General features: G+C 45.5%; 4 protein-coding genes across 22 annotated transcripts in view; all 4 read left to right on the forward strand.

Annotated features, from left to right (window-relative positions):
- The first annotated feature begins 10 nt into the window (after positions 1-10).
- Positions 11-3086, forward strand: LOC119556868 (fibrous sheath CABYR-binding protein). Its single transcript, XM_037869342.1, has 6 exons — positions 11-206; positions 267-370; positions 434-505; positions 1053-2311; positions 2380-2566; positions 2638-3086. The coding sequence occupies exons 1-6, from the start codon at positions 116-118 to the stop codon at positions 2962-2964; spliced, it is 2040 nt and encodes a 679-aa protein (XP_037725270.1). The 5' UTR covers positions 11-115; the 3' UTR covers positions 2965-3086.
- A 558-nt stretch (positions 3087-3644) lies between these two features.
- LOC119555892 (protein twisted gastrulation) lies at positions 3645-4403 on the forward strand. The gene has a single exon (XM_037867556.1). It carries the CDS (start codon positions 3645-3647, stop codon positions 4401-4403), a length of 759 nt encoding a protein of 252 aa, XP_037723484.1.
- A 637-nt stretch (positions 4404-5040) lies between these two features.
- On the forward strand, positions 5041-7531 carry LOC119556228 (serine protease gd). Of its 2 annotated transcripts, XM_037868246.1 has the most exons (5): positions 5041-5350; positions 5439-5589; positions 5661-5832; positions 5912-6475; positions 6738-7531. In XM_037868246.1, the coding sequence occupies exons 1-5, from the start codon at positions 5138-5140 to the stop codon at positions 7255-7257; spliced, it is 1620 nt and encodes a 539-aa protein (XP_037724174.1). In that variant the 5' UTR covers positions 5041-5137; the 3' UTR covers positions 7258-7531. The 2 variants fall into 2 exon arrangements, with proteins under 2 accessions (XP_037724174.1, XP_037724175.1); XM_037868247.1 differs by lacking the exon at positions 6738-7531 and having other exon boundaries at positions 5661-5850; positions 5912-6049.
- A 1999-nt stretch (positions 7532-9530) lies between these two features.
- LOC119556226 (voltage-dependent calcium channel type A subunit alpha-1) overlaps positions 9531-12282 on the forward strand; it is a 52870-nt gene continuing 50118 nt past the window's right edge. For 17 of the 18 annotated variants that reach the window (XM_037868215.1, XM_037868222.1, XM_037868214.1 and 14 more), the window contains exon 1: positions 9531-9612. The gene's annotated coding sequence lies outside the window, so the exon portion shown is untranslated. Of the gene's footprint in view, positions 9623-12282 lie in introns of all 18 variants that reach the window. The other variant, XM_037868213.1, reaches the window with a different exon arrangement.

Genomic DNA, 12282 nt, shown 5'->3' on the forward strand with positions numbered 1-12282 from the left:
ATAGTTCATGGAACATTTAGTTTCGGTTTGGCATCCAAAAATAAAGGAAAAGATATACAAAATTTAGAAAAAATCAAAAAAATTGTTTCCAAATTGGCAGCAAAATTTTGGTTAGATGGCGAAGAAGGCGGCACAACAACAACTGCAGGCGGACATCCAGACGGATGAGGAATTGGAGCGCTTTATGGAACGACCGGGTCTTTTGGGTGCGTCGAGATCTTAGGGTCCCTTAAGTAGGCTATATAGATATATACTATATTTACCAGTTTTGGATGTCTATTCGGAGTGGTGCGGTCCTTGCATTGGAATGGTGGGCTGCCTGCGCAAAATCAAACTCGAGATCGGTGGCGACAACCTGCATCTGGCCATTGTGGGTTATTTCGTCCTTATCCTTTTGATCTAACCCCTAGCTCCCTAACTGCCTCTCACATAGTGCAAATCGGACACCATCTCATACCTCAAGCGATTCAATAAAAGGAGCGAGCCCATCTGGCTGTTTGTGACCGTAAGTATTTCTAATAAATTCGACTTATAAGCAGTAATCGTGTAATGTTGAGGATCCCAACAAATCTGATGTTTATACTGGGAATCGAGTATAATCAGAAAAATTTATAAAGATGAGAAAGGGAATGTAGAAAGGGAAAGATTGTTAAGATATGATATTATCTTTGAAATTTTCTGGGTATTTTTATTTGATGTTAATCTTAAAGCCTCAAAAAATATGATTTTTTTCGTAATGTTTATCATCTATTTGTTTCCGTTTTGGATTTTGCCGGATTTGGTGAGTTGAGATCGAATATAAAAAAAATTGGTAAACTCCTATAATACGTTGTGATGATATTTTTCTATTATTGGGATATATATATTTTATATAAAGATGAGAATATCATATAAAAATTGCTTAAACTTAAAAGTATTTTTGGGATATACAAAACATTGTTTACATTTTTCATAGTTTTTTTCCCAAATTAAAATTAAGCTATTGACCAAATGACTATAAAAACGAAAGGGGTTCCAACCGACAAATCCATTATATTATACTATTCCTTCAGGGAGGCAGGGCTGTGAACCTTCTGTTTGGCTCGGATGTGCCCAAGTTGATCGCCCTACTAACGCGGGAGCTGGAGAAGGTCGTCCAGCGGCAGCCGCGTCCCGTGACCTTTGCTGTGGATGAACTGCAGCCAATTGAGTTGGAGCAGCAACGGATCAAAATGGAGGCCATCGAGCGGGCCGAGCGGATTGAGCGCGAGATCAAGCACAAGAAGCAGGTGGACTACCTCACTCAGGTGACGGACGCCATAATGGAGAATATGCCGGATATTGGAGTGACGGTCTTTGGACCGCAAGTCAATCGTGATATGTTCAAGAAACTCACCGAACCCGCCGAACCGCTGAAGATGCAATGCAAGGATCGCCGGGTCATCCAGGTGGCCAGCGATCAGTTCGATGTGGTGAACTTTTCGTGCAAGAATCCCATGCCACCGGATGTCATTGAGCAACTGGACGGCAAGGAGCTGCTCATGTGCTTCTGGAAGATCGACGAGACCATCGGCACCGTGCCCAATGTCCTGATGGCCTATGCCAATGAGCTGACCAAGGAGCGAGTGGCCCCGCCCAACGAGGACATACCCGAGGAGCATGTCATCCCGCCAATTATCGTCACCATGAAGCTGAAGGTCGAGGTGGAGCTGAAGGAGGGCGAGGTGTGGGTGGAGGAGATCAGCTCCGAAGAGGAGGCGAGACTCAACCAGGCCAAGGCCAAGGGTAAGAGCAAGTCGATTGTCCACGAAGATGCCCACCTGGCCGAGGAGGAGGCGGCCGATCTGGACGCCGAGGAGGAGGCCAGCGAGGAGGAGGCAGCCGGCGGAGGCGAACCTCCCGGCGGTGATGCTATGGGAGGATTCCCCTCCATTCCAGGCTTCGATATGGATCTCGATGTCGGCGATGAGGCCGCCGAGGACGAGGAGGAGGTCCAGGAGGTCAAGGAGGAGGAGCCGCCCAAGCCTTTGACTCGCACCAAGACCGTGAAAATGCCACCCATCTGGGTGCCCAACAACCGGCGCACCCATGCCGCCCTCATCTATGTCTTCTTCCGCGGCCAGACGAGCGGATTCCTCCCACCCGATCCCAAACCGGAGCCACCACATGTGATCATGGCCTTCGATGCCTCCAAGCGCAAGGAGATCATGCATGTGGTGGATCGCCACAAGGACGATGTGCCGCTCTATGGCTTCTTCTCCAGCGCCGAGCCGGATGAGGCCGAGCTGATAGCCAACTCGACGGAGAAGTACGAGGCCAGTCCCAAAACGCCGTAAGTATTCTAGAAGGGATTACTTGTATTCCAAAATAATACATCCCTTTTTCCTTTTTTTCTCCCAGGAACGACAAGATTGTGCTCAAGGTCAACAAGGTTCAGTCCAACATGATGTTATCGCTGGTCTCCTATGGTCCTAGTTATGTGAGTCCCAATGTCACTGTTGGCAAGGATGAGGCTCTCAAGTTCTTCCCGGAGGACTACAAGCCCCAGGAGGAGGTGGTCGTGGAGCCCGAAAAGAAGAAGAAGCGCGTAAGTTTTAGGCTGAAGAATTCGCGGTCTAGTTACTCAAGAATTCGCGTTTTAATAAATTTCTCTTGCAGAGCAAGAAGAGCCAAGATCTCAGAGAGTCGGTGGAGGCGGAGGCCGTGGCAGCTCCTGCAGCCGCAGCAGCAGGGGCTCCTGCCGAGGCTCCAGCTCCTGTCGAAGGCGAAGCTCCCGACACAGAGGCTCCAGCCGAAGGAGAGGGCGAAGCTCCGGTGGCGCCGACGGAAGAAGGAGCAGCACCGGCCGGCGAGGCCCCCAAGGAGGAAGCTCCTCCCGCCGAAGCCCAGGAAGCTCCTCCCGCCGAAGCCCCTGAACCAGAGGCTCCTGCTCCCGCTGATCCTGCTCCTGTTGAGCCTGCTCCTGCTGATCCTCCTGCCGAGTAGCTCTAACCATACGTTTGAAAAGTCCCCTAAATTCATTCTTTAGTTACCAAATTGTATGCCCAATTGTCAAAATTTTTAAATGCAACTTGTTGAAATACATTAAAAAGTTTTGGTTCTGTAAAGCTCATAGAAATTACTTGTAAAATGGTGAACATTTCTGGGGACCTCAACTTTACAAAAATATTTTTGTTTATTCATTAGTCCATATATAATGATAATTTTAAGACTCATATACATTACACTCCATAAAAACTATTATTTTCTGTCATACTATTCATCTTACTTTTAGCTAAAAAAAATAACTTTAACCAATAATACCTGTTTGCGGTTAGGATGTAGGTCCTAGAATCTGGGATTTTTTAATATTTAGGGCGGTTAATGTGAAACCATAATACAGATTTAGGTTAAGATCTAGGTCCCGAAAAGTTATGTATATTTTGCCACCCCTATTTGGCCCATTTTTATGGAGGGTTAGCTGTTGTCCTAACTGGTTTTAAATTACCCAACCGGCTTTTGGGTTGGCTCTACCTGATTTCGAGGATTAGCGGATTGCGGTAAGGATGAGCCATCTCTACCTGACCATCTGTGTGTTGATTATAGGTGAGATTTGAGAAACTGATATATAAAGGCGTGCTGCAATAATGCATAATGTGTCATTAGACCCAGAGTTCTCGACCAGAATGCAGCTTCTATCCCAAACCATCATCTTTCTCCTGCTGATCGCCGGATTGGCTCCTGGACCATCGCTGGCCAACGACGATGGATGCAATGAGGTGGTCTGCGGATCGGTGGTCTCCAAGTGCCTGATCACCCAGAGCTGCCAGTGCAAGTTGAACGAATGCCACTGCTGCAAGGACTGTCTGAATTGCCTGGGGGAGTTGTATATCGAGTGCTGTGGCTGTTTGGACATGTGTCCCAAGCACAAGGATGTCCTGCCCTCGTTGACGCCGCGCTCGGAGATTGGGGATATTGAGGGATTGCCGGAGCTATTCGATACTTTGACAGCCGAGGATGACGAAGCCTGGTCGACCATTCGCTTTGCCATGCGTGCTGGTTTCAAGCAAAGGGTTCAGGGTGGTGGCTCCTCCAGCTCAAGTGATTTGGCAACCGGAAACGGAAATGGTGGCTCTGTTCAGTGCACTGTGATATATGTGAACTCGTGCATCCGGTCGAACAAGTGCCGGCAGCAGTGCGAGAGCATGGGAGCCAGTAGCTATCGATGGTTCCACGACGGATGCTGCGAGTGCGTGGGTGGGAATTGTCTTAACTACGGGATCAACGAGAGTCGCTGCCGCGGCTGTCCGGAGGATCAGGACCAGCTGCTGACCGCCGAATCAGCCGTTCCGGCGGAGGCCGAACAGGATCTGGAGCGCTTCTTCGGCAACGAGGAGATCGATGAGGAAGGCTGGAGCTACGGCGAGGATGATGAGTTCTCATAGCAACCCTAAGCAATTAAGATTTTGATCTATGCAATCCTGTTCTCTAATTTGCTCGTTGTAAATACACTTGTAAAGTAACAAACCCTTTGGTATTTTTAGTTTTATTAAAAATAAAGAATCACATTAACAATCGCTATTTTCTATTAACTTTTTGTCAATTCTCATAATATTTGAACAGTTAAAAGTTGCATTTGTTTTTTAAATTGTACTGCACTATCTGATTTAATATTTTCCGTATATATGCCTTAAATCCAAAGGTTTGTTAGAGTGTAAATAGTTTTTAAAGAATATTTTCAGCCTCAAATAAATCATTTATTATTATATTGTAATAATTTAATCATTCGTCTTAAGAAAATTAAAATAAGTTATGGTCCATGCTTTAAATACCTATTAAAGCTAAACCACAAGATTTTAATAAATACAATAATAGTTTAATGGACATTTTCGCTACTTATTCAGTATTCCGCAAATAAATCCTTATCACCCTTAATTAATTTGAATATTAACGGAATTCTGTTAATGCCAACTGTATGTAGATTAACAGAGGGTGTTTTTTGTGACTGGCAACGCTGGCAGTGCAACATTTTTGAAATGTTACCAGCGTTGCCAGACCTTAAAAGCTTTGATCGTGATTGTTGAAACATTTTGTTTACATTTGCGCGAAGTGAAACCATTACTATCCGAATAGATCAGATCAAATCCGATCAGTTATCCCATCCCGTCCAGACATCGCGATGAGGCTGCACCTGACGGCGATCCTGATCCTCTGCATCGAGCACGTGTCCAAGGCGGTCGCCCAGGGGATGCCGATCAGTCCCTGTCCCAAGGTGTTCCAGTACCGCTTCGACGGCAGCGAGTGGTTCGGCCTGATGGCGGTCCGCAGTCCGGATGGCCACCAGCCGCTCCACATCCGGGTGACGCTCTCCATGCGAGGGAAGCCCACAACGGTAGGTGATCTACTGGGTGGCAGGGAATCCCTGAACCCAGGACTCTAGAGTTCTTAGCCTATATCCACTCTCTCCTCCTTTCTCGCAGAACTATCTGGGTGAAATCGAGCTACTGACCCGCGGCAAGTTCACCCACAATGCTCCGGTCCTCTACAAGATCCGTTTTCCCAAGCACCACTTCCCACCCAAACTGCTCCTCCTGTCGGCCAACAACCATGTTATTTGCTTCGGATCCGGCGGTACGTATATATATCACTGAAATTCCAGGGCTAGCTTACATATCTAACGCACCATTTGTTTGCCCGCACAGAGCACAGCATCTTCATGACCCAAATCCAGTTGGAGCACATCAGAAAATTGTCATTTATTCCGGATAAGAGCAGCTCCCTGCTGTTGGATCCCCACGAGGGGAAGACGGAGGATGCGGAGGCGGAGCAGGAGGCCAAGAAGACGGACGACAAGGCGCACATCCAGTTCAAGAAGTATGCATCTGGAATTTGGTCGGTTCAAAGCACACACGATCGGTGACATTCATTCGTTACTTAATGCCCGATCTTGTAGAAAACCCTTTGCCCAGGCGCCCAAGGAGATTTGCGGACGCATCGACAGGGATCTTGACTTTCGGTTGTCCCAACGAAGGGAACAGGTTCAGGAATTGGAACCGGAACCTATCCTTGGCTCCGGTGCCATTATATCGCCAGTTTTTGTTGATGATAACGACGACGAGGATGATGATGGCCTGGAGCACTTTGTGGACGAAACGGAAGCGGAGGAGAACGACACCCTAGATGATAATAAGAGTCTGCCGTCGATCACCAGGGGATCCTGGCCCTGGCTAGCGGCCATCTATGTAAACAATCTAACCTCCTTGGACTTCCAGTGCGGCGGAACGCTCGTCTCGGAACGCGTGGTTATCAGCTCGGCCCATTGCTTCAAGCTGTTTAACAAGCGTTACACATCCAACGAAGTGCTCGTCTTCCTGGGCAGGCACAATCTCAAGAACTGGAACGAGGAGGGTTCTCTGGCCGCTCCCGTCGATGGCATCTACATTCATCCCGACTTCAACAGCCAGCTGAGCAACTACGATGCGGATATCGCCGTGATCATGCTCAAGGACGAAGTTCGGTGAGTCGGGTATATGGTATGAAAAGTAAGAAAGGAAGATAAGATCGGCAAGCCAAAGATTATGCAGCAGCACAGGTAAAACTATGCCAGCTATACAAAATAGTTGTCCTATCTTTATCAGAATAAATCCTATTTTTCCCGATGTATATAATAACTTATACATTCATTCGGTAAATATAATTCTAATATAATAATATTATAGGTGTTTTGGAGGCTGATTTCAATACTTAATAATTACATGTTTCCTTTTTTTCCCATGCAGTTTCAACACCTTCATTCGTCCCGCTTGCCTGTGGTCTGGTTCCAGCAAGGCGGAGTACATTGTGGGCGAGCAGGGCATCGTCATTGGCTGGAGCTTTGACAGATCAAACAGGACGCAGGATCAGAAGCTGCCGTCGGGCGCTCCGGGCAAGAAGTCCAGCGATTCCCATAGTGCGCCCAAAGTGGTCAAGGCTCCGGTGGTCAGCAATGCCGAGTGCTTCCGAGCCAATGCCCACTTTCGCAGCCTCTCCTCGAACCGAACCTTTTGCGCTGGCATCCAGACGGAGGAACGAGATCGCCACCAGAGCAGTGCCAGCATTTACACCGGAATTTCGGGGGCCGGGCTTTTCATCCGCCGGAACAATCGCTGGATGCTGCGCGGCACAGTTTCAGCAGCCCTGCCCGCCACAGAGTCACCCGATCCGGGTGCCACAAGCCACAAGCTTTGCTGTAAAAACCAGTACATCATATATGCTGACGTGGCCAAGTTCCTGGACTGGATCACGGCCTTCATAATTTAAAAGCACACCCGAAATGTGTATGGGATAACTAGGGGATTTCTAAATAAGCGCTGTGATAGCCCCATGGGCATCTTCCATTTCGGTTTTCTTAGTTTCGCTAATGAAAAATGGTGATACCGGCATATTAATTTCTATTTAAGGCAGTAAGGCAATACGTACAATAAATAATGGCACGGGAAAGCCAAAAGAAGTCTCTTTAAAGAGAGGCTTCTTACACTTTTAAAAACTATTCATAGAAATTTAAAGAATACATCATCCTTAAATTCAATTTAAAGAATTCGAATTTGATTAAATCCCCGAGTTAACTCTCCTGTCTTTATATAGCTATAGAAAATCACAGGTATGTCTGATGTAAATGAATTATGGCTTAGTTTTATTCACCATGACTTTGTTATCAGTGTGAGGGCTCTCGTGAACAAAGGAAGCTGCCGCTCGATGGAGTGGGTGGTCTACCCGTCTGAGTGGATTGTGCCCGTGGACACCTGGCCCCTAATTACCGACGGTGGCCTGCACTGCGCATATGCTGACTACTATCAAGCACGTCATCAGTCGCAATCGTCGTCATCGCCATCTGGGCGGTTATCTATCTTGGTTGCTGGCCTGCTGGGGCATCGGCAACAGCCGTTTCCCAACGACTATCAGTTTCGTCCGGACCGTGGCAGTTGGTGCATCTCGTCCAGGGGGCTCTGGGCCCGTGGTCTCCGTTACCCATCCGCATCCGTTGATGATCTCCACTTCCGTCGTGTGACCTGTGACCCATTTTGCCCATTTGAATTGTGCCCGTGACCGGTTCGGCAGTGAATATTGTACTCGAAATGGCCATATCTGGAGCACGCATCGCGCATTGCAAAGTCCGTTTTAACGAATCCCAGAACCAGAATGCTGGGCGGAGTGGGAGCTCGTCGCAGAAGGGGCTCATCACCTATGGCGCGATTGACCATTAGCAACATCAACAGCCTGGATGACAGCATTGCCATCATCGGCGATGGCGTCATCCGGCGGACCACGCACTACGGCTCGCAAGGGTCCAACAAAAGGCGCCGGGCGCCGGAAAGCTTTGCTCTGGTCCAGACAAGACCCAACCTGGGAGACATAATGTAAGTAAATAGGTCTATAATACCGAAATTTAAAATATTTTAAGTATGTATGGTCTTCAAAACCACTGATTGATCTTCATACATTTTTTTTTAAAACTGTTAAGAACAATAATCCTCCAAAGTCTTCGTAAAATTTCTTAACAATAAAGCATTTGTGCTTTAAAATATTAGTAGAATAGTTATGGCACCTTTAACATCTTCAAAAGATCTAAATAATACCCGTTTCCTCTTTTCAAAGAAATTGTGTCGTTAAATAATTAAGTAATTGATTAAAAACTATTCGCTTTTTATGAAACGGTGACCAAAACTTTATGTAATAGAAAGGATATTTATTCATTTTTTTCCGTTGATCATTATAGCAACATTTTTTAGGATGGGGTGGCTAGAGTTTTTAATAGAAAATATTGATGGAATAGAATATAAATGGTAAAAAAATAGCTTTTTTATGGAAAGTATATAAGTATTAGATAATTTTGGCGAAATATTGTATGAGTATGTAGGGTGGAACGTGCACCCATCTTTGAGACCCCATTAAGCCGTGGTTTTCAAAATACCGTCATAGAAGAAGTGCAATAGAGTCCTTAAAGAGGGGTAGGAAAGCAAGCTGAGCTTAAAGCTCATTTAGTGGATGGAGGGGTAGTAGGGTGGACTTACTTAAATCGTGTAAAATAATTTTATAAAGGTAACTTGGGCTGAAGTATCGCCCCTGAATCCCGATTAAACCGGTGTATTCGAAAACCGATAAGCGATAGATTCGTTATTTGGGGGTGGAAAAGCAAGCTGAGCCTAAAGCTCAATCAGTGGATGAAGGGGTAGCTGAGTGGGTGTGCTTGAATAAAGTAAAATAACTTCTGAAGGGGAAACTTCGTTGAGGTTGCGCACCTGAAGACCGATAGAACCGGCTTTTTAAATAGACCGAAAGCTATCGTTGAACTAGGGTGGAAAATCAAGCGGAGCTTAAAGCTCAATCAACGGAAGTAACGGTAGCTGAGAGGGCCGACTTGAAAGACGCGCATGCGCTTGCAACCTCGCGCTTGCTTTCGCTGGCCAGTGTGTCCACCCCGCCAAGTTGAGCTTAAACTTGAGCTTGGGGTGGAGCTTGGAGCTTTCGGGCGGACGCAGAGCGCAGGGCTGGTGTTTTTTTTTCCCTTCTAGTTTTCCCCATTGTGCGTGTGTGTGCGCCCTGGCGATGTGGTAGTATGTGATACAAAGTCGCCGAGTTGAAGTCTTGCGTTTTGTTGAGTTTTTCGTCCAACTGGTGAGACAAAGTCGGTGGTGACAGCTCCCGTCCAAAGCGGTTTTTGTTTTTTATTTTTTCCCGATACGCCTATTAATTGGCAATTGTGTGGCCGCCACGAAACGGTTCAGAATCCCAGCCCCAAACGCCTAATGTTAACAAATCAAGTGCAATCGCTCGCTTTGCGGGGTTATAAGTGCTGTGAAAATTCGACATTTCGAAAGTTGTGTGCGCTGGCATCCGAATTCGGGTCGAGTGGTGAAAATAAAACTACAAACATCCAAACCAAACCGAGCCAAAAAGAATGAAAAAAAAAATGTGAAAAATAGTCCAAAAACGTGAAAACATCGAAATAGCGACAATGGCGACGAGGACAGCAAAATAAGAAGAAAAAGAAATGGAAAAAAGAAAAGACAAACCAAGTGAAAAGCATTATTCGGGCGTACTGAAGCCAATAAACGACCTCTGGGTTCCGTTTCCCCAGGCACCCAGATCTAATTTTTGTGTTACGGCTATATATAGAACCGAGTTTTCACCAAGTGGTCCCAATCCTGAATACTAAATACCTATACACCTAGCCTTAAAAACCAGTTGTAAAAGTTTAAGTTAACAAGCTCTATAAAGGCACCACACACACACACTCGCACACACACAAACACACATGCAGGGATATACATATATCTATATATATAGTGGCTGGGATTGGGTCAGCGGGTCGGTAGCACAACGGGCGGAATGTTGCGTCGGTGGTGCTATATATTGCGGTGGATGGAAGTGGATGTGGCTGTGGATGTGGCTGTGGATGTGGATGTGGATGTGGCAAGTGGGAAAGGAAAAGGAAAAGCTAAAGCAAAAGGAAAAGGAGATATGAAGTTTCGGGTTTTTTAGCCAGAGCGGCTATTTTTGTGACGCACTTTCGAGGTGAATGAAACACCGAACTTCGTACAGCCCTCATATTATTATTATCCCAGCCCCTCCATGTTTTTACCACACACACATTTCCCATACAGACAGCATACCGGATACGAATTCGAATGATATTTTCTCCTCCACGGAAATGAAAAATTTATTTGCCCCTGTTCTTTGAACAATGGTTCATATAAAGAATAGAATGTGAGCATATGAACAAACATTGTTTTTCCTCCGTGTGTGTGTGTGTCCACGGGTAACTAAAGAATTACGAGACATCCAAACATCGTTTAGTAATTCCCATGGCCTATTCAAAAATTTAACATTTGCTCAACAACAAAAAAAGTAGAGCGGCCTTAATAATAAATAGTTGTGCTAATGGGAGGGGAGCGGCAATGACTGTTTATTTTTGGCAATTACAGGTTCGTTGGTCCTACTGTCGCCCGATAATACATACAGATATATATAGCTTCTGCCCGTTTACCATTCCCGTACTCTCTTTTTCCAAAAACATCGTCAACATAAAAGAAAAGGCAGACAACTGTGCCTGGTGACGTCACTAGAATAAAGAGAGTTATGGCTAAACGTTTCTAGGAAATGGATCTGCCAAATCGGAAATATAAAATGATATTTTTAGACCTTCAACACCCATTGCAATTAATTCGAAAGTTAATTAATATGTAAATGTAACCAGATTTACTGGGCCCTCAAAAGTAGGCAAGCGATTTGTGGCTGGGATGTTATCGTTATCGATATGACCCAGTGATTGCTGAAATCAGAGAGGGAGCGAAAGAGAGAGAGAGAGCTCCTGCCGGTACGTGTGTGTGTGTGAGTGGAATGAAGAGTTGAAATTTGCAAATGGCAATTCCTGTTATCAGATGGAGAACAGCTAATAATATCAGTCAACTAATCAGTGCACAACAGTAAACATAAAGAACCTTCTGTTTCCCCACACGCCCCAAATACACCTCGTTTTTATTCAAGAATTTGAGAAAAGGTAAACAAGTTTTCGAATTGGGGGAACTTGATTCCTTCCAGTGATGTCGGAATTCGGAATCTCACCGTTTCACAACTCACCACGCTCTGTGTGTGTTAGTGTGTGTACTGAGCTTTTTCGGTGGCTTATACCCATACATATATATATCATACTCAGCCTCTGGCTTTTTCATCCCCTAACTTTTTCATTCATGGCGTGTTCCAGTAATGGAATTTTATACCAATAACCGAAATAACTACATCTATCTGTAACTGTAACTGTAACGGTATAGCCATATCCATAACCATAACCGAACCCATATCAAGTGCACATGTCTTTTGGACCTCCATCCCATTTCCATGGGCCATACCTTGCTGGGGAATAAAAATAACACCAGCCGTGCATTTCGTATGCACCAAATCCCCATCCCCAAACCATCATATGTATGTACATACATATATGTTCGTGTGCGAGTGTACGAGCATGTTTTCAATAGGTCATGAACTGAATTGACCCGGGCGCATCATAATTATCGGTTGGCAAAATAAGTAGCACAACACCGCAGGCAATTGAAACTACGGCCGGAATCAGTTTGCGGAATCTGACCAATTTCGTATGCACAAGTGCAATTACAAGTGTGTGCCAAGTACCTAAAAAAGACCAGAAATCGTTTACAATCCATACGCCGTGCATTAATAATGACCGTTTTACAATCACTATAAACTCAAGTGTCGGATAATCAAAGCAAGTGTGTGGTGTCGCCGTATAAATAAATTACAACCAATTTGAAATGCCATCTAATTGAA

Source organism: Drosophila subpulchrella, chromosome X (assembly GCF_014743375.2).
Source record: "Drosophila subpulchrella strain 33 F10 #4 breed RU33 chromosome X, RU_Dsub_v1.1 Primary Assembly, whole genome shotgun sequence".
Taxonomy (NCBI): domain Eukaryota; kingdom Metazoa; phylum Arthropoda; class Insecta; order Diptera; family Drosophilidae; genus Drosophila; species Drosophila subpulchrella.

Bases quoted from the DNA above. Each gene is read 5' to 3' on its own strand.
- LOC119556868 (XM_037869342.1), top strand. From the start codon at position 116: ATGGCGAAGAAGGCGGCACAACAACAACTGCAGGCGGACATCCAGACG. The intron at 207-266 runs GTGCGTCGAGAT...TATATTTACCAG, and splicing joins GGAACGACCGGGTCTTTTGG to TTTTGGATGTCTATTCGGAG. The intron at 2,567-2,637 runs GTAAGTTTTAGG...TTTCTCTTGCAG, and splicing joins CCGAAAAGAAGAAGAAGCGC to AGCAAGAAGAGCCAAGATCT.
- LOC119555892 (XM_037867556.1), top strand. From the start codon at position 3,645: ATGCAGCTTCTATCCCAAACCATCATCTTTCTCCTGCTGATCGCCGGA.
- LOC119556228 (XM_037868246.1), top strand. From the start codon at position 5,138: ATGAGGCTGCACCTGACGGCGATCCTGATCCTCTGCATCGAGCACGTG. The intron at 5,590-5,660 runs GTACGTATATAT...TTGCCCGCACAG, and splicing joins TATTTGCTTCGGATCCGGCG to AGCACAGCATCTTCATGACC. The intron at 6,476-6,737 runs GTGAGTCGGGTA...TTTCCCATGCAG, and splicing joins ATGCTCAAGGACGAAGTTCG to TTTCAACACCTTCATTCGTC.